Source organism: Festucalex cinctus, chromosome 15 (assembly GCF_051991245.1).
Source record: "Festucalex cinctus isolate MCC-2025b chromosome 15, RoL_Fcin_1.0, whole genome shotgun sequence".
NCBI lineage: Eukaryota > Metazoa > Chordata > Actinopteri > Syngnathiformes > Syngnathidae > Festucalex > Festucalex cinctus.
The window spans coordinates 7882275-7901807 of record NC_135425.1 but is presented as its reverse complement, the minus strand read 5'-3'; the positions used below and the strand labels follow the sequence as shown (position 1 = coordinate 7901807).

The 19533-nt window shown below is 38.4% G+C and overlaps 1 protein-coding gene across 7 annotated transcripts; it reads left to right on the top strand.

Moving 5' to 3' along the window:
- The first annotated feature begins 2774 nt into the window (after window positions 1-2774).
- On the top strand, window positions 2775-19533 carry sh3glb2b (SH3-domain GRB2-like endophilin B2b). 7 transcript variants are annotated; one of them, XM_077497199.1, is made up of 13 exons: window positions 2775-2970; window positions 3961-4102; window positions 4684-4695; window positions 7427-7555; window positions 8628-8761; window positions 8834-8926; window positions 10768-10830; window positions 11583-11648; window positions 13121-13144; window positions 13275-13364; window positions 15413-15513; window positions 15648-15885; window positions 18334-19533. In XM_077497199.1, exons 1-13 carry the CDS (start codon window positions 2908-2910, stop codon window positions 18439-18441), a joined length of 1263 nt encoding a protein of 420 aa, XP_077353325.1. In that variant the 5' UTR covers window positions 2775-2907; the 3' UTR covers window positions 18442-19533. The 7 variants fall into 7 exon arrangements, with proteins under 7 accessions (XP_077353325.1, XP_077353326.1, XP_077353327.1 ...); XM_077497200.1 differs by lacking the exon at window positions 4684-4695; XM_077497201.1 differs by lacking the exon at window positions 11583-11648.

The window sequence follows — 19533 nt, the reverse complement described above, 5'->3', positions numbered from 1 at the left end:
TCCACCATGCTTCACTTGTGTGTTTTGGACCTGATTGGATTTTACAAAGAAATACAGAGTTGTGCCGCAAACATTTTGGAAGAAAGTTTTCTGGCTTGATGAGACCAAGATTAAACCTCTACCCAAGCGATGCTTGGGCTTGCATGGCTGCTTCTGGAACGGACTCACTCATGATGACATAATTCAGATGTCTACAAAATAATTTTGTCTGGCAATTTACAGAAAAAATAAGACAATGAAAACACATTTCAAACACATCTAAGGACCTCGGGGGTGAGGGGGTGATAAAGGACTTATCCAAGTCAATCACCAGATCTTAACCCATGCATTTTACCCCCCGAAAAGGGGACTCAAGGGAGAAACCCCCAGAAAGAAACACGAGCTGGAAATCCATCTCCAATGAAGAATGCAACAGCCTGGTGAAGTCAATGGGTGACAAGCTTAATGCGTGATTGCAAGTAAGGATTAAGCCACCAAACATTAAACGATGTTCACTTTAAGTTTATTTAATGATTTTTGTTCCTGTACTTTTGCTTGCTTGAAAAGTGGGTGGCTTTCAAACAAAAGGTGCTCTGTCCCGGCTTGTTTACCACATGTCCACATCTATGTGTAAATGAAAAAAAAAGAGCTGGAATTCTGATATTTTTTTTTTTCTTATATTCATCTTCTGATATAAAACACAAATGTCTTTGGTATCCAACAAAAACAAAGGAAATGATCTTGCTGTTCCAATACTTTTGGAGGGGACTGTATATGCAGATGTAAACCAATGGCTATCAACTACAGATCAAAGTTGATTAAATTTTTTGAGAATCTACTGCTCACTGGGCAGGAAATAATGAGGTTACCATTTATGTGCCGCAATTAACAGTCCTCTCTCTTCAGATTCCACAGCAATCAATCAATATTCACATTACTGGCCCTGGCACCTGACTAATCTCATAATCTAATGGAAACGCACCACAGTGTGTGTAGCAGGAGCTGGATCTCACCCAGTATTAAACTAACTAATATACAGTGCATCACTGAGTTCTCTTCCACTATAACCATTATAATCATGAGTGATGCCTTTTCTGAAAGCCATGTCATATCAGTTAATGATCCATGTTGGGTTTGATAAAAATTGCTTTTCTCATGTACAGTTTTTCCCCCCCCCTTTTTTTTTGTGTGTGATTCGTGGCAGTCTCATTGGTACTGGCATTGGGACAGTTTTGTTTTCATTTCCTGATTCACATTCATGGAGGTGAATGATGCTCTAGTTGTGATCTTAAAAAAAAAAAAACACTCCATGAATTAAAATTCATTTTTCTTTGTGAAGGATTTATCATCACTACAAATGTGTTCATAACGTAAAGTTTTCAGCTATGAGAATCACAAATGCTCAGTTTTCCTAAGCTTTAATATGAGAGTTGAAAAAAGGGTCGTGGCTGTTGCTACTGTTGAGACGCTGTCTTCCCAGATCACATATTAAGTTATTTGTACTGAAAGTAGGGAAAATCATTTGCAAATCTAACCATTTGTAAGGTTCACCAATAGTCATTTAAGCCTGCAACTGGTTTCTTTTGTAACTGCAAGTGTAATCCCAATTTGAGGGAATTTGATTCACACACTGATTTTTTCCCCCCTGAACTAAATAGTACCTTGGCCATTAGTGTAAAGGTGAATAAGCAATAAAGATGGAGTGGTAAACAAAGTGTAGTATGCCATTTTGATTCCACCCCTTTCCCTTCTTTTTTCAGCCTTTTGGAAAACTTTGATGATGTCAAATCCAGCGTATCAACTGGTTCACAGCTTTCTTCTACCATGCTAAATATATGGTAATTGTGTACATGTGGGGACACATGTTCATGAATAATTATTCTTTCAAATAGTATCAAAACAAATGTCCACACGGTTAAAAGAGACAGCGATGAAACCAATAATTGAAAAAAATGTTTTGATTTTAACGGTTTCATTTGAGATTCAATTTGGCAAGAACGGGGGTGGGACAAGAGTAAAATGGCATTTTTACTCTGTCTGCGTGGGGGTTGTACTCCAGATTTGTTTGGTATTATTAAAAGGTATTTTCAAACATTTTTTTCTCATTTATTTATTTAGTCTGAGGAAAGGTACTCAGAAACTATATACATATTTTATTTATATGGATTATTTAAATTTGATGGGTGGGACGTAAACTGTCCTCCAGGTCTGGAATGACCGAATTACATGCATTTTAAAGTATCTCATTTGCTAAAAACAGTGTAGGCCATACAAACATAGCATACTAACGGGTGAAAGTGGCTGAGAGGAGAGGAGAGGTAACCTACTGTTCCAGTAGCCTATTCACTGGGCCTAGGCCGAACTGCACTCCATCATAGTCCGCAGTGCCAAAAAATACTTTGCTTAGTTAATTCGTTCAGTTTCATGAGGCTAAAATAGTTTTTTATGAACCACTACACTGTTCAATTAATACTCCCTGATATCAATCAATCAGCACATCTTTGTACTGTATTTGTAAAGGCGGGTGCTTTTATTCCAAAAATGTTTGCGTACTACACTTACAATGCTGGTATGAAGTTATGCAATCCATAAATCAGTGACGTCAGAAAAGCATAAAAAGACAGATAAGGAACACACCGAATCATCTCCTTCCATTTGTTAATGAAGTATTATTTGAAGCAGAAAAAAACGTTACAGCCTGTCAGATTTATGAATAATCTTAAAAACAATTTTCATGTCACGGGAGTCGTGACTAGCAGCTCGGTGCTCTGTGTCTTTAAGCGCAGGGCGGAGAGTCGATTTCCGATCGTAGATGGGGCGGATTACTGCTTCAGTCTGCTGCTACATCATCTCAGCTGATTCAGAGGATTCCCTTTACGGGGAAACAACCAAGTACCCTCCTGTGCAGGATCAACACGGCCCAGCAGCATGGATTTTAACGTCAAGAAACTGGCTTCTGACGCGGGGGTCTTCTTCACCAGGGCGGTGCAGGTAAGCAAAATCATCTGCAAGAGCCCTTCATCGATTTGGGAACTGCATTGAGCGTTGATGAATGCTGCGGGCCTCTGCTCGATCCCCCTGCCAAGTGCGACGTTGTAAGGAATTTCTGTTAGTGGAAACGCGTCGCTTTACTGGTAGCACTGTAAGCCGATAAAGGTCTGTCAAGCCCCCATCTATTATTGATAACTGTGAGGTTTATGAGTCACGTGATTCCACGCTCTACTGCGCACCGTCGACAGGAAGCTCCAAAACTACACACCAACGTCAGACCCAATTAAAAACATTACCAACAAAACCCATTTTAAAACGGACTAAAAAACTAAAATGCATGTACCACGTGGACACGCACAAGCCACACGCCTAAAAATCTGCGATAGAGACCAGACTCATTATTTTTACTGCTCCCACATGCTTGAAACACATTTAAGCTTAGTATAACACACTTAATTTGACACTCTTGAAGTTCTCCCTTCATTTACACACTTCTCCAAATAGATTCAAAGTGTGCTTGCCTCCAGCTGTTTCATTAGTCAAAGTTTTCTTTCGGCTTTGTCACACACTTACGGGCAGCTCAGCATTCATTATGTATGTGACACAAGAGCGTGAATGCATGGCCACGTCACGGTGTGACATGTAAAGGGGGTCTGCGACGACATGATGACGTCACAAGTTGCATCCAATAGGAGAGGGGCTGGCAGAGTGGTTTGATTGTGAAACGTAATCACCTAAATTCCACGAGTTTATTGCTATTTTGTAATGTAGAAACACCTGTGACAGGTTAATGGACATTAGCATCAATGTTATTGTAATCATAGCTTTTATGACACACACACGGAGCAGCAACACGTCCAAAAACGGGCTATACTGTAATCAGGGAGAGCTCCAGAATTATTTCTTCACCATTTTTTTTTTTTTTTTTTTAATAAATACATTGACAAGACAAATGTGATTTACATTAAGGACACTGGAATCTGTTTCAAGTTTACAGAAGAGAAGTTGGGCCAGGCTGAGAAGACTGAGCTTGATCCTCATTTAGAAAACCTGATCGCTCGGGCGGACTGTACCAAGAACTGGACTGAAAAGATCTTGAGACAAACAGAGGTCCTCCTGCAGCCAAACCCAAGTGAGCCCTTTAACGGTTTTCAGAGAGAAAAGAAAATATACCATGACTAGAAGTTGTATTTTGCACTATTAGTTATCACTGAGGAGAGACTTGCTGCTTATCAGTGATGTTCTCTCTTGATGTTATACATTATACTTAATTGTCATTTATCAGAACAAACCTGTTCTGCGTTTTCAGTCCTTTTGCAAAGTGAGTTGAATACACTACAAAGACAAAATATTTCAAATATAACGTATTTATACGTTTTTTTTTTGCAGCAAATGAGTTTAATGTCGCTGGTAAAGTTTTTTTTTTTTTAAATAAACATTCACACACTGCATACAGAAAAATAAGTTGTATTAAAAGTCAAATGCAGCTAAACTGTACTCAACATATATACTTAACTGGGTTGAAAAAAAAAAGAAGTTTTTATCACTATAAGGTTGCGCATGTAATTCAGTGATTCTTTTATGTCCCACTGGTACTCCTACCACACTGAGAACCATTTATTTAGGATATTGTATAGCAGACTGGCAGCATGAGTGTAGTGTTAGAAATGTGTCTTATTAACCATGTATTTTTTTGTGTGCTTCATGCTTCAGTTGACCACACTGGTGAGTTCTGGCTTTATTTTCCAATGTAAGATATAAAGTATAAAACAGAACTATGTATGACACTTTCCTCTACTACAGTCAACCCCTGAATACTCTCTGCTCGTTAACCACAAATCTGTTTATTCGCAAATCTTTTTTTTTATTTTTTTTTAATGATTTTTGTCTCATTTTGTGTTTTTTTTCTGTTTTTGGTATTTGTTTTTTTTTTCATGGAAAATGTATATTGGAGGTTCATTTGTGTTTTTATATAGAATTCTTTGGATTAAAACATACCTCCCACCCCATTGCAATGGGTCTCAATTATACGCAGATTTTTGATATTTAGGGGCCTGTTTTATATTGTTGTTTTATATGTTTTATATTATATGGCCTGGGGCCATATACCCTGCAAATAGTGGGTTCCGTTGTGTAGTTTTAAGTTGTAATATCGCCATTCGCCACTAGATGGCCGACATGGTTGTGTTGCGCTTGTCCACTTGTCTTACACTGCCTTATACTACAAGGTCTTATACTGCCTCATACTACAATGTTTTGGCAGATTGGCAATGAACATGCAGGACAAACACTGCTGCAATGTTGAAATTTTGAGTGAGTGGGTTTTTGCTCAAAAATGCACAAAATGAATTCTTGGACTCAATGTTGGTTTGCTGTACAGTAGTTTTGTATTGGTAAGTTTTATGCACATGAACTGTTCGGACTGGGAAAACAAAAAAAAAACCCACATCTTTATTAAATTGTTTGCTTCAAACCGCTTTGTTGTTGAAGGCAGGCTGTTTTTAGCTTGGCAAGCCACACCCAATTTCTTGGGAAAAAAAAAAGAATTTGGGTCTAGAAAAGCTACCTGCCATCGACCGCTGTGCGTACCGGTTCAATACGGACCGTGCAATCAAATTGGTTTATTTGCTGTGTGATGTATTCTTTGCGAACAACATTACTCTTCATCACAGATGTTCATTCAAAATGGCGCGCGGGAGAGACGATAGTTTGTTTCTTCTCACCTTAAAGCAGCTATATGGAAGATTTAAAATTTCAAATCTCTACTGCCACCTGTGGCCGAAAACAAACTGCACGCTCGTACATGCTGCGCACACTCGTACGTGCACGACCTCAATACTGAAGACTGGGCTCTTCATAACCAATTAAACTATGTTTTCAGAGGTAAGAAGTTTTATAATGTTATACAAAGCTGGCCACTTCACGGAATGAGACTCTCGATCCCCACTAAACAATTGATGTCCACGGGACGTGCAGATCATATTGCATTAGTCGGTCGAAGTCCAGTCCTGTGCTGTACTCCAAAACGATGTGCAAATTACGTCAATTAATTGGACCTCATTCCGATGTTAATATGCAGTTACATATTGTAGTCACCCCGCTCGACGGACGTCAACCTGATTCTAGTCATTATTAGTGTATGTCGCCCCCAGGCTAGCGTCATTGTGCATGAGCCGAAAGGTGGGCTGTCAGTTATGGAAATTGACGATTGTGAAAAACATATAGACCCATTCACTACTTAGTGTGATATGGCCGTGAATGTTATCGCCATTCAGTAGTACCGTTCACATTCCGTTAGCATAATGTAGCTACAATCGGCTGTTTTCACGGAGGAAAATAAGGCAACATTTAGCCACTATTAAGTTTAGATTTTTTTATTTTTTTTATCTCGTGGCACTTGACATTGTTTTCTTTTTTTTTTTTTTAAGCAGCCTTCCGCGGAGTAAAAGCGGGTGTCTGGGGCAGCGAAAATCTGTACAAGTTCCGTCTTCGTGCGACAAGAAACAACTGACGATGACGCGAATGACGTCACCTCCCGCAGACAGAGGGCGGGAAATTCGAAAGATTCGGACCGGACGCTTCCTAAATAATATTGGCCAGAGGCTTGTAGGAGTACCCATTGTGAACAGCTAAGATGTTGATCTACTAATTAGAATATGTTTTAGTCATAAATGGTCAAATAAAAAAGCTATTGTTAAGATATTTTTGGGGGAAATCCTCCATATAGTTGCTTTAAATTTGATTGAAAAGACCAAAATCACAAAGTCATAAACCAACAGCAGCTGACACCACTGGAACCATTTATTTCAAAAGAAGTGTGTCAAGATCACAGACTTTCTATGAATGGACACAATGACCCTTCGCAGTCATGAGAAGTGAAGCCACAGGCCATCTTACGTTGCCACACACTAAGGCCGCCTAACTTGAATACATAGATTTCTCCGTAGCGTAATGCATTATTTTCTATCTCTACGGTAAAACCGATGAGGCTGGGAGAACGCTACATTCACATTTCAATGGTAAGAATGCACTGAATGGCTATAGAGGGGTTTCAATATTGAAAGGCTGCATTTACTGAGAATCTTATGTTCACTGTAGCGCTTGCTATTTCACGCATAATCCGTTCCAAATTAGTCAGTGGAAAATGAAAATATCACCAAAATCAGGATGATGGAAAAGTATTCTGAGTCACTACTGCAGACAAGGCGTTTATTCTCTTATACATGCATGCGAAGTGCACATATTTTTCCCATACTTAAATTGGTATTTTTGTCAAAAACTGGTGAGAAAGTAGGTGGTCCTATGTGAGCCCCCAGTATGGCAAAATAAGCTAATTCAAGATTTATATCATGACATAGGTTTTTTTGTTTATGTAAATTTACTTTTGAGGAACCTAATAGCACACTTAACAGACATTTATCCATTCTTGACGCATTTGCTTTCATACCTTGTGTAGGTGCTCGAATAGAGGAGTTCATCTATGACAAACTGGAGAAAAAGCTTCCTTCCAGGACAACCAATGCAGAATTGCTTGGCCAATACATGCTGGATGCTGCCAATGAATTTGGCTCTGGGACACCTTACGGTCAGTTGATTTGTACCTGACATTAACCAGTTTTGTTTATGAGACCTTGTATGATATGGAGGACCAAAACTGGCAAAATTCGAAATAAATAAATAAATGACTAAAAGCGAAAATAAAAACCAATATAAAGAAAATATAAATTCGAAAATTATACCTAAAAAATAAATATAAATGGAAATAAATCAGTTTTTATTTTCGCTTTTAGTCATTTATTTATTTATTTAGTCATTTATTTATTTAGTCATTTATTTATCTATTTATTTAGTCATTTATTTATTTAGTCATTTATTTAGTCATTTATTTATTTTGAATTCTGGCAGTTCTGCAAGTCGAAATGTTATTCAAATGAGGGGGCGGTCCTAAGCGTGTCTTGGGTTGGACTCTACCGTTGCAAACTGCCTGTCATTGGTCGAGTGAGCAGCTCGGCGAACGAAGAAGTCTCGCCAGCTTGCAATTGAGACCTCCAGCAATGGACGACTATCTTGTCCACTGTCTGCTCTCACCTGTTGTCTAATAACTCAAGTCGCAAGTGAGGTGACAGGTGGACACGATCGTCCAACCCAAAACATGCTTAGGACCGCCCCCTCATTTGAATAACATTTCGACTTGGCAGTACGGCCCAAAACTGCCAAAATTCAAAATAAATAAATGACTAAATAAATAGATAAATAAATAACTAAATAAATAGATAAATAAAGTACTACATAAATAGATAAATAAATTACTACATAAATAGATTTAAAAAAAAGACTAAATAAAGAAATTACTAAATAAAAAAATAAATGACTAAATAAATAGATAAATGACTGAAAGTGAAAAGAAAAACTGATTTATTTCCATTTATATTAATTTTTTTTAGATATAATTTTCGAATTATATTTTTTTAGATTGATTTTTATTTTCACTTTTAGTCATTTATTTATTTTGAGTTTTGGCAGTTTTGGTTCTCCATAGTATGATGCTACAGTTAATGATGAGAAATTAACATTTAGTTATTCAAGGTTATTTCGTCTATACTGCTTGAACATCATATCAACATAATTATGGAATGCATGCATGTTGCCACCTCTAGGAAGTACCCTGATTACAGTAGGAGAATACCAGAAACGACTTGGAACAGCTGAGCGAGAGTTCCTTCAAACCTCTGCCACTACTTTTCTCACTCCTTTACGTAACTTCCTGGAAGGAGACTGGAGGACTATTTCAGTTGAGTGCCTCTATCGCTAGCATTCATATGCTCTGTGTGTTCATAAGCAAAATTTCACCTGCCTCTCACAGAAAGAGAGGCGACTTCTAGAGAATCGCCGGCTGGATCTTGACATCGGCAAAGCACGCTTGAAAAAAGCTAAGCAGGCAGAGGCCAAAGCAGCAGTGAGTGTATTATTATTCTTATTATTATTATTATTATTATTATTATAATGATTGGATTTGCAACTGTGACATAGCAATTTTTATTACTTTAACATAAAAAAAATTAATCGCACATGATTCTTTATCCTTTTAATTTCATATTTTTTCAATTAAATCCTAATATTAACAATTATGTAGTTAATGGCACTTTAAATATCACAATTAGTGTTAAGTTATAATCTGACATTTTAGAATCATACTGGCTGCAAAAAATGTTTATTGACTTATTGGTGAACAACAAAAGATGATTGCCATCTGAAATCACTCACTTCGCTCTTAAGACTCAAAAGGATACTTGACTCACTGAGACATTTTCAGCTGTAAAAAGTTAATATTTTGTCCAGATTTGATAACTTCATTACTTCATGTACATTTAACACCTTTTAACTCTTTTTACTGTCACACTTAATCCAAAAAACAACCCGACAGTGCCAGCTGATTTCAAGCATTTTCACTCATCTTTCAAGGTAAACAGAATATTGTGCGCCATGACTACATAGCTATGGTGGATACCATATGAAAGATTGGATTCCATTCTTTCATTCGAAAAAAGAAAAAAGTACATTTCTACCTTATTCCGTTCTTTAGTAATCACCATTTGAAAATAGGTCATTTGAGTGACATAAGCGAAAATAGAAAAAAAATAGAGAAAACAAGCTTTTTGTGAAGATTCATTTTCTACACAACAGTGACTTTGATGCTAATATTTTTTGTTCAGTGACACTCTGTGAATTAGATTTAATGTGACAAACGCTTTGATCATTCATGTCATCCATAAAAACATTCTATCTCATCAGATTCCGTCATGTTTCATTGTAATTTGATACACCGGGGAGCCAATTGAAAGGAGAGACAATGCTGCCATTTGCTGGTCATAGTTAGTGGCTGATTTCACAACCCCATTGACAAGGCAGCGCTGCACAAAACCCCCATTGAGAAAAAAAAAAAAAAGTAGTAAACGTCAATTAACGTCATTGGCAGCATTCATTGGGATTTTAGCATATGCCATTAAACGTTTTTGACGGTAAAAGAGTTAAAAACTCAATTTTTCCATTTGCCACACTGAAGATGGCAGGTGTGCTGAGTAAGTAGGTAGCGACCAATCACGACTCACCTGTTTTCTGGGTTTGGTCTGAAAACTGAGCCATGATTGGTCGTTGCCTACTTCCTCAGCACAGGTGATGTCATCTTCAGTTGATAGCAAGTGTAAAAATTTTGTTTTTAGAGGTATTACGGTAATTGTACGTGAAAAATAATGTATCAAATTAATTCTGGGCAAAATATTAACTTTTTACTGCTGAAAATGGCTCAATGAGTTTAAATATCCCTTTTAACACACACAAATAAATATATATATATATATATATATATATATATATATATATATATATATATATATATTTTTTTTATTTTTTTTTACACATTCTTGTGTGCTTCTGCAAATAAATAAATAAAAAATCAGACTAGCCTACTAACTAAGCATAACCGATTTTTCCTGAATGAGTCTGTGCTGACAATGCACATGTTGCTTTGGCATGGCCCCTCCCCACACGGCTTTTCAAGCATGAAGTCAGCCATGTTGTCTTGTCACAAGCTGCTGCATGTGTTGCACTTGTGCAAGCCTATTTCTAAGTTTTATCGAGTGACTGATTGATTTTGGATCTCTGAATATAAGATATTGCTGCTTTTATGTTTTCTTTCCATAGTTATGCTTTCGGTGCCCTCGTTTTGTTTGACTACTGACTGAAAATGCATGACTTTGCCAATGTTTGTTCCCTCCTCCTCGCTCTTGTTGTCTGTAGGCTGCACCTGATTTTCAGGAGACAAGGCCTCGAAATTATGTTCTTTCTGCCAGTGCATCAGCGGTAAGAATCACAAGCAGAACCAATGGCACGTCACAGGGCACACCGTTTCAATGCTAGGTGCTAATACGCTAACAGTTATGCCATCTATCCATCAATAACCCGGACTCAATTCATCATCTGTTATTTTTTGACAATAACTATGCTTTCAGTCATAACAATGACAGTCACAGAAGAACCCTTTTCAACAGTACATTTCAAAGTGCCTAAATTATGTTAGCACAAGAATGTTTCAGCATATTTGTTTTTGATACCTCTGACATTGAATGGGTTGTTGTGGAGTGTTGGTCAGTTAGGATTTTTTTTTAATATCTTCATTTAATCTTTACATATTGTATTGTTTTGTTTTTCACTTTTATGGTCTGGAAGATTAGCTTTTGTATATTGCAAAAACTAATAGAGGTCCAACAAACACTAAACCTTCAGATTGGATTATTATTAACAATTTCCTGTATGGCCCCCCACGGAGGCTTTTTCGTCTCAGTGGTTCAGAACTCAGCTCTATGCAACACGTCACACATGCCCTTCAACATATCACATAGACTTCAAAATACTACTTCTGACACTGTAAGATTACTTCTGGAATTGAATAACCTGGCACCTCTCTAAAGCACTATCCTACAGTACATTCACACCCATACACAAGTGCAAACTGGGCATAATTTAAAAGGGAAATAAATAGGTTTCATTTTGTGATTACTATGAAATGATACATACTTCTTTTAGTTTGTTTCTTTGTTTTATAACTGAACCAGTTGCAGAGTGACTGGGAGAGTTGGGATGTGGAGACAGAGCCTAATACTATATCAGAGCAGCAAAAGGTTGTTAACATGGGCCTTCAGTCCTTGTGCATGTGTCAACATTGTGTGTTTATTATAGATCCTTAAATGTCTGTAGAAAAGTAAACCCAGTTTTGTGTGTTTGGACAGTTAGTTTGGGTACAGCCCTCATCCACCCGTAGGTCACCTGTAGTCACAAAAACATTTTGCATACTAACTCAGTTTGATGTACATCTCGCTAATTCACAACAAGGCACATTTTCATGAAACATGTGCCTCACACATTCAAGAAAACTGAACGTTGTGTGCATCCATGCGGTAGTATGGATCTGATTACAAAGTTCAAGATAAGCTAATGCTAATTCTTTTGTCCCATTATAAAGTTAGTGTTTGTTCTCATACTTCTGAACACGTGTGTCTATGAATATGGCGAAAGTAAGTCTCAGCTAGGGTTGCCAACTTTCTCATCCCGAAATAAGGGACAGGTGCACGGCACGGTGCCATGGTGGTGTGAGCATGATGTGTGAAATCAGTGTATATTGTGATTAGATTCGAAATGCACAAAGTTTGTACATTCCCGTTAATCCCTACTGCAGGCCATCATTATGTAACCTCATACTAAACCTCAAAGAAACCACAATTTGTCTCCAGCCAGCAAGCTAAATTCTCGCAGTATTTGTTCATAAATAGTACGAGAATACATCCTGCATTGCTCCCGCTGATGTGTTCGCAGCCGACGTATTAAGATCGGCGTTTAGTGTGTAGGCGACATGACCAGGAACCAGGAAGTGCCTCTCTCTCTTTCTCTCTCTCTCTCTCGTTGCTTCTCTTACCTTGCAAGATCTCCACATAACCTCACACCCAGCGACTCATTTAATTGGCTACGAGCAACTTCCTTGTTACTTGTCAACCTACGGGAGCAGCCGGGGTCCAAAAATGGCAAAGATGTCGTTTGCTGCATTTCGTGTAAAAATCGAGAATTATTTTACGGGATTTTCAAGGTCCCGTATGGGACATAACAATTTAGCCCCAAAATACGGGACGTCACGGCTAATACGGGACAGTTGGCAACCCTAGACTCTCAGGTCACAGACAAAAACATTGTTTTTGATATTTAGAGCTGTATGTTTGAAGTTAATAGTCCTAAATAAATTAGGAAAAGATTAGACAAGTAACCCTTTCAATTCAGCATTTAATAGCCTTCGTTTTTAGAGTTGGCATCATACCATTAGATTTACAGCACATACATATTTACAGTCAGGGTTGGGGAATCCAAAAAGTAAAAAAACCCTAAAAGAATTTGGCTTTAGCCACAGGTGCTTCTACTCAACAGGTGGATACGAGCTCGTTTCCCTGCCAGTTGAGTAGAAGCACCTTGCAGCTAAGGCCAATCTGTTTCAGGGATTTTAATTTTCTGGTCCTGGATTCCCCAACCATGTTGACAGTGCATGTTAAGATGATGGTTTTTTTTTTTGGGTTTTTTGAGAATGGCTCTTTGTTTCTGCTTCTCTCAGCTGCTGAGTGAGGAAGTGGACAAAGTAAGTGCGACTTTCCCAGCTAATTTGCTCAACAATACATCACACAATCAAAGCGTGTGGGTGTTTGTGTTGTGTACTATTTTATGAAAAAATATCTTAATACTTCCTTCCTGCTCCTTTCCGGCTATAGGCAGAGCATGAGCTCCGTGTCGCACAAACAGAATTTGACCGACAGGCTGAAGTTACCAGGCTGCTGCTTGAGGGCATCAGCAGCACACACGTGAGTGTGCAGCATAAACACGATTCTCACACTACTGTATTGTCTTACAGCCAAAAGGTAAACAGAGATGCAGTGTTGGATGTAGCCCTAGCTAAAGGCCTTATTAGCGTGAGCTTTCGATAAGCGGCACATACTTGATTGTTTGGCAAAATAGCCGATGTGGTGGTAGGGTTGAGGTGTTTGTTTGCAGGGTTCCCGTCGAAGTCTTAAAGCTGCTCTTTGTAACAATTTGGCCAAAAATGTCTTTACAATTGGCCTTCTTATTTGACCATTTATGACTGAAACATCTTCTAAGTAGGATATTAGCAGCTTAGCTATTCACATTAGGTACTCATGCAAGCTTCTGGCCAATAGTTTTCAGACTGGATTTGGGTTTGAATTTCCCACTGTCTGTCTGCAGATGTGAAAAAGGGTGTGTGTAGTTTCATTTTTAGTAGTGTCAGTGTCAGTAGTGATTCTAAATTGAATTTTCTGTGTTAATAGCTTTAAAAGACATTAAATCAATGAATCTCAAAACACGGTCTAATTGGCATTGAATTATTCTTTCTTTAAAAAAAAAAAAAAAAAACTGACCAGTTTTATGTTGTAATAACGCTAGATGGTCGACTTTCTGCTAGTTTTCTCAATCATAGAAGGAGAGGGCAGTTGTGGCAGTCCTTCTTATGCTATGTTCAGACCAAACTGAAAATATCGTAACGCTACGCTGGTCGTGCACGTTTTTGTTCGCGGGGTTTCCAATGTAATATGTTTCAATCCGCGGCACAACGAAGGAAGAGGAAGGATTTCCGCTTCGGTAGATGATGCAAACTTTATTGTGGCATTGCTAGCTTGCGTCACACTTCGACAATGAAACAAACAAACTTACCAGATAAGTGGACTTCCACACTTCTTCTCCCAAGCAATCTCCATTTTGGCCCTGCTGTGTGACGTATTTGATGGCATTAAAAGTTAAATTCAGCCAATGCCGACGAAATGGGCGAAGTAGCAAAATGCTCGCCGGAAACATCCCAAACACGCCGCCTGGCGAAGTCCATTGACTACAATGTAATCGCGCCAGCGGAAACGCCTCCCCCACTGTTGGTATGAACGTAGCATTATAGAACTCATCTTGATCGAGCTTTCATTCAAATCAGAAGCAGGTTGTATTCATCAAATTTAAAGGTAAACCAATGTGCCTAAATTATTTTAGAGACACTGTCAGCCATGAAAGATTTCAACGTCACGTCACTTTTTAAAGCAAATAATCCTGAAATTGTCGAGAGGTGTGCTAAGGAAAGACTAAAGCTAAATCTAGTTACACACCAATATGGATTCTTCTTCTTGTCACTAACTTTTCAACATTCACGACAACATTTTATATGGAGGGAAAATAAACCAGGTTACGCGTGAATGCAAGCAGAGGTCGGCGTTTCCGTCAATCGTCAATTCCCGTCAATCAGTCAAACTTTATTTATATAGCACCTTTCATACATTCAAATGCAACTCAAAGTGCTGAACAATTAAAACATTCATAATACAATAAAAAGAAAAAGGCACCCCTCCCCCCCATATTCCCATGATCATACCCACAGACACACACGCAAACCACAACATGGCGGGGCACAGAAGAACCCTGTGAGGAAAGGCACCCAGAAGTTCATCCACACTGGGAGGAATGCCATCCCAGAGACCGCCGCCCCACAGTGTCCGAGGCCCGCTCCAAACCGACTGAAGCGAGCCACAGCTCCCAGGGGCCCCTTGGCCCTTGATAACCGCCGACCCGCAGGAGAAGACAAGCCATCCCTCCCAGTGTGGAGGCTCCCCCATGAGAACACACTGGAGCTACAAACTTAGTAACTACCAAATAAAAACATTTAAACACTAAAACAAAACAGTTAAACACTATAAAAACAGCTACGGTAAAAAATAAAAGGGGTTAATAATGACGCCCACCTTTCGGCAAGCACTTATGACGAGAAGCCATGAAAAAAAGACACGGACTGAGATGTAGAATATAGAAAAGAATTTTGCTTCTGTAACAGTCTTTGACATCTTCTTTGTCTTCACAGCTGAACCACCAGCGCTGTTTGCAGGATTTTGCAGAAGCTCAGGCCACCTACTATGCTCAGTGTCACCACTTCATGCATGAACTCCAGAGGGAACTCAACAGGTAAGTGTCAAAAGACAATTCATCTGCGTTGCAGTTACATGGCCGTAGCGACCTTTATTACGGGACTGATGTTTACTAGTGAATGCCTTTCTGTTGAATCACTGCAAATCCTTTTGTCCACCATCTTCATACAGATGTGCTAATGCTGTTAGCACCCCGCACCAGTCAGCTACCTGTCCCAATCCTGTGTCCGCCGCGTTCCCGTCTGGACCACCCTCACCTGGCACCATCGTCCCCAATTCTGCCAGCAATAAGCCCAAAACCCTGTCCATGGAACAAACACAGCTTCCTATTACAGGCACCAGGAAGGCCAAAGTCCTGTATGACTACGACGCTCATGATTCAAGCGAGCTGTCCCTGTTGGCTGACGAGGTACAATATTTTGAATCCTAGCACTCGCTCACAGGCTGTGTCTGAATGTCCACGCCCCTCATTCGCTATATGGCTGCCTAATATATAGCGCCCTCATTCTGTTTGGAGATTCGGACAGACAGCTCACTACTTTCTCCTCGTCGCAGGTCACGTGACCACAGTAACTGTCAAAAGTATGACTTAGGAGATTGTTTTAGTAAATTGACAGTACACGTGGTGTCCATAAAGTCTCTTTACAGTTAAAATAATGTATTAGAAAAGCACTTGATATTATTTAACGACATTTATTTAATTTTAATGAGTGTTTATTAAAGTTTTTTTTAACATTTAATGGACCTCCTATTTGGGCACCATTATCAACACAAAGCACATCAAGACAGTACTCGATTTCTTTCCATGTTTGCTATAGGATACCCTCAACATCAGTTTCCCATTCATCAATACAGTATCTGAAACACAAAATTTTAATGTTAACTCTTTTACTGCCAAAAAAACAAGCCCCACAGTGCCAGCTGATTTCGAGCATTTTAACTAGTGTTGTTCTGAAAACGATACTAGTATCGGCAGAGGTGCCGATACTGCATTGAAACAGTGATATCGGTATCAGTGAGTACTCACAAGTAACATGCCGATACTGTTAATTCCAACACTAATATAGGATTTTGGATGCAGCATCTTGTGTCTTGCTCGTGCACGACATTCACTGATATGTGATATGTTCACTGCATGCTGATCTACGATATCCTGTTGGCTCTTGAATGCTCTGAACCAATGGCAGGACAGATTTTTCATGTTGAGGAAAAAAACAAACTTAAGTATCGGTATCGGCCAATACTGCAAAGCTGGGTATCGGTATCGGGGGTTAAAAAACTGTATCGGAACAACACTAATTTTAACTCATCTTTCAAGGCAAACAGAATATTGTGTTCTTTTAATACATATACATGAACGATCGAATTCCATTCTTTCATTAGAAAAAAACGTATCGTTCTATCTTATTCCGTCCCTCAGTAATCACCATTTGAAAAGAGATCATTTGAGAGACATTGAGCGAAAATTGAAAAGAGAAGGAGAAAGCAAGCTTTTTGAGAAAAACATTTTCTCCACAACAGTGACTTTGACACAAATATTTTTTGCTTTAGTGACGCTCTGTGAATTAGGTTTAATGTGCCAAAGGCTTTGATCATTTACAATATCCTTGAAACCATTCGATTTCAACAGATTCCGTCATGTTTCATTGTAATTTCATACACCGGCAGCCCATTGAAAATAGATACAATGCTGCCATCTGCAGGCCATATTTGGTAGGTGTTTTTTATTCCACAACCCATTGAACAGGCAGCGCTGCACTTAAGACGTTGCACTACTCATTGATTTAAAAAAAGCAACAAAAAAAATGTAGTTGGCGTCATTTAACGTTTATGGCGGCATACATCGTGATTTTACTCAACGTTAGGGATATTCGATACCACTTTTTTTCAGACCGATACCGATACTCAGACCCTCAGTACTCACCGATACCGATACCAACTGTCGATACCAGTAGTACATTTTGACAAATAAAAAAAAATCACTAAGATATTTTTAAACAAATATATTTCCTTTAATTTTTGACAAAAAAAAAGAACATCACAGTCACTCTTCAATAGCCTTAACGCTCAAAATAAAACACAAAAATGCCCTTTTAGTTTAAGATTCACAATTTTGAAGTATTTCCAAACCGGTGAAGTTTTGGTGAAAAACTGCTGCAAGCTAGCGCCAGTTACAGGCAAGGAGGACTCACTTAACGTCTTCCCCATCTGCCATCGGTCGCTTGTACTCGTCTGCGTCACGAGTACTCGAGTACTTGAAAAAAGGCTGGTATCGGCCCGATACCGATACCTGTATCGGTACTCACCCAACCCTACTAAACGTTATTCAACGTTTTTGGCGGTCAAAGAGTTAATACCAAACTCTAGTAAACACTGGTTAAAATAAAACAAAACTGGTTAAGATTTCTCATCAACTGCTTTTGTAATATATATTTTAAAATAGTATAGACTTTATGGACACCCTGTATTTTTTATGATAAAATACTAAGAAAAGTACATACAAATTTAACAAAAGAACACAAGTGCAATGGAAAAACAGACTAACTAACGGTAAACCTCTGTACATAAATTTACTGTACATGCCATAAAACAAAATTACCGGTAACCTCCATCTTGCTGTTTTTATTTTATTATTATTGTGAAATAGGAGCATCGCAACATGAAAGCACTGTAGACACAAAGATAAATGCAATTAAAGTACATACTGCACAAAGCTGAAGAATAATTTTCAACTCACTCTTTTCACTTTCATTGGTTAGTAGCATTGAAATCAAGCAATATTGAATTGGGGACTTGCGTGCTTAAAAAACATCCGTGTATGAGTAAATGAGAGTGTAATTTTTGGTTTGTCTTTCAGCTTATTACAGTCTACACTGTACCTGGCATGGATCCTGATTGGCTGGTTGGAGAACGAGGCAACGAAAAGGGAAAAGTCCCCGTCACCTACCTTGAACTGCTGAGCTAATTAATGGACCAAATGACATTACAAGCATAACCATGCAAAAATGCTCTCTCTAATGTCAATCTGTATGTTCACGCACTTACTTGATTGCTAACACTTTGGCTGAGGTGCGTATTTGAAAAAACGCATTCAAAGGTCCTATCAATACAAAGGAGTAAGCAATTCAGTTGACATAATGCAGGGGTGTCCAAACTGCGGCCCGGGGGCCATTTGCGGCCCGCCATACATTTTTTGGCGGCCCACATCAAATACTAAAAATAATTTTTCAATGCTGTTTAAAAAAAAACCCAAAAAAAACAAAAGAGGGTGGATTAAACATTTCTAGCTACGCAAAGACACAAATTTGCAACTAATCATTCAGTTTCAGAAATAAAAATAGTTTCATCCACTTGTTACTTAGTGTCAATGTCCAATTTGTGAAAACATCACATTAAATTAATGGTTCTTAAGTGTGGTCATTTGACGACCGATTGTTCTTGTTGTGGTTCAGAATGTCAAGTTGGGATTCAGCTGCTGCTCAGTGGAGAGGCGTATCTATTATAGTGGCACACAGGGGTCACTATTTGCCTTGTGACTGTTAGCAGTTTTCAATAAGTAACTGTACATTATATCAACCATTTATAATTGCTTCATTGATTTTTACCATGTTTAACTCATTCACTGCCATTGACGGAAAAAGACGTCAAATGATGCATTTTTTTTTTTTTTGCTGGTCTGGCAATGCATGTGTTAATAAATAACTTAAAAAAAAAAAAAATCAAAGTAGCCCTTGCAGCTTTCTATTTTTCTGTATGTGGCCCTCAGAGGAAAAAGTTTGGACTCCCCTGACATAATGGCTATAGTTTTAGCAAAGCAACCATTGCTTTGCTAATGATATATATTTATTAGTTTTTTTTTCTTTCAGAAAGAAGTCATAACATTAACCTAAATGTCTTGCTTATAATTTATGCTTACTGCGTCTGTCAACGACTAAACAATTACCTTGTGGTGGCTTTACAGATCATTTTTTCATGTCTGTATGAGTGAATTGTCATCCATGGCCATAAATAATCAAATGTTTAAAAATAAATAAATGGCACGAGGAGAATAATAAAA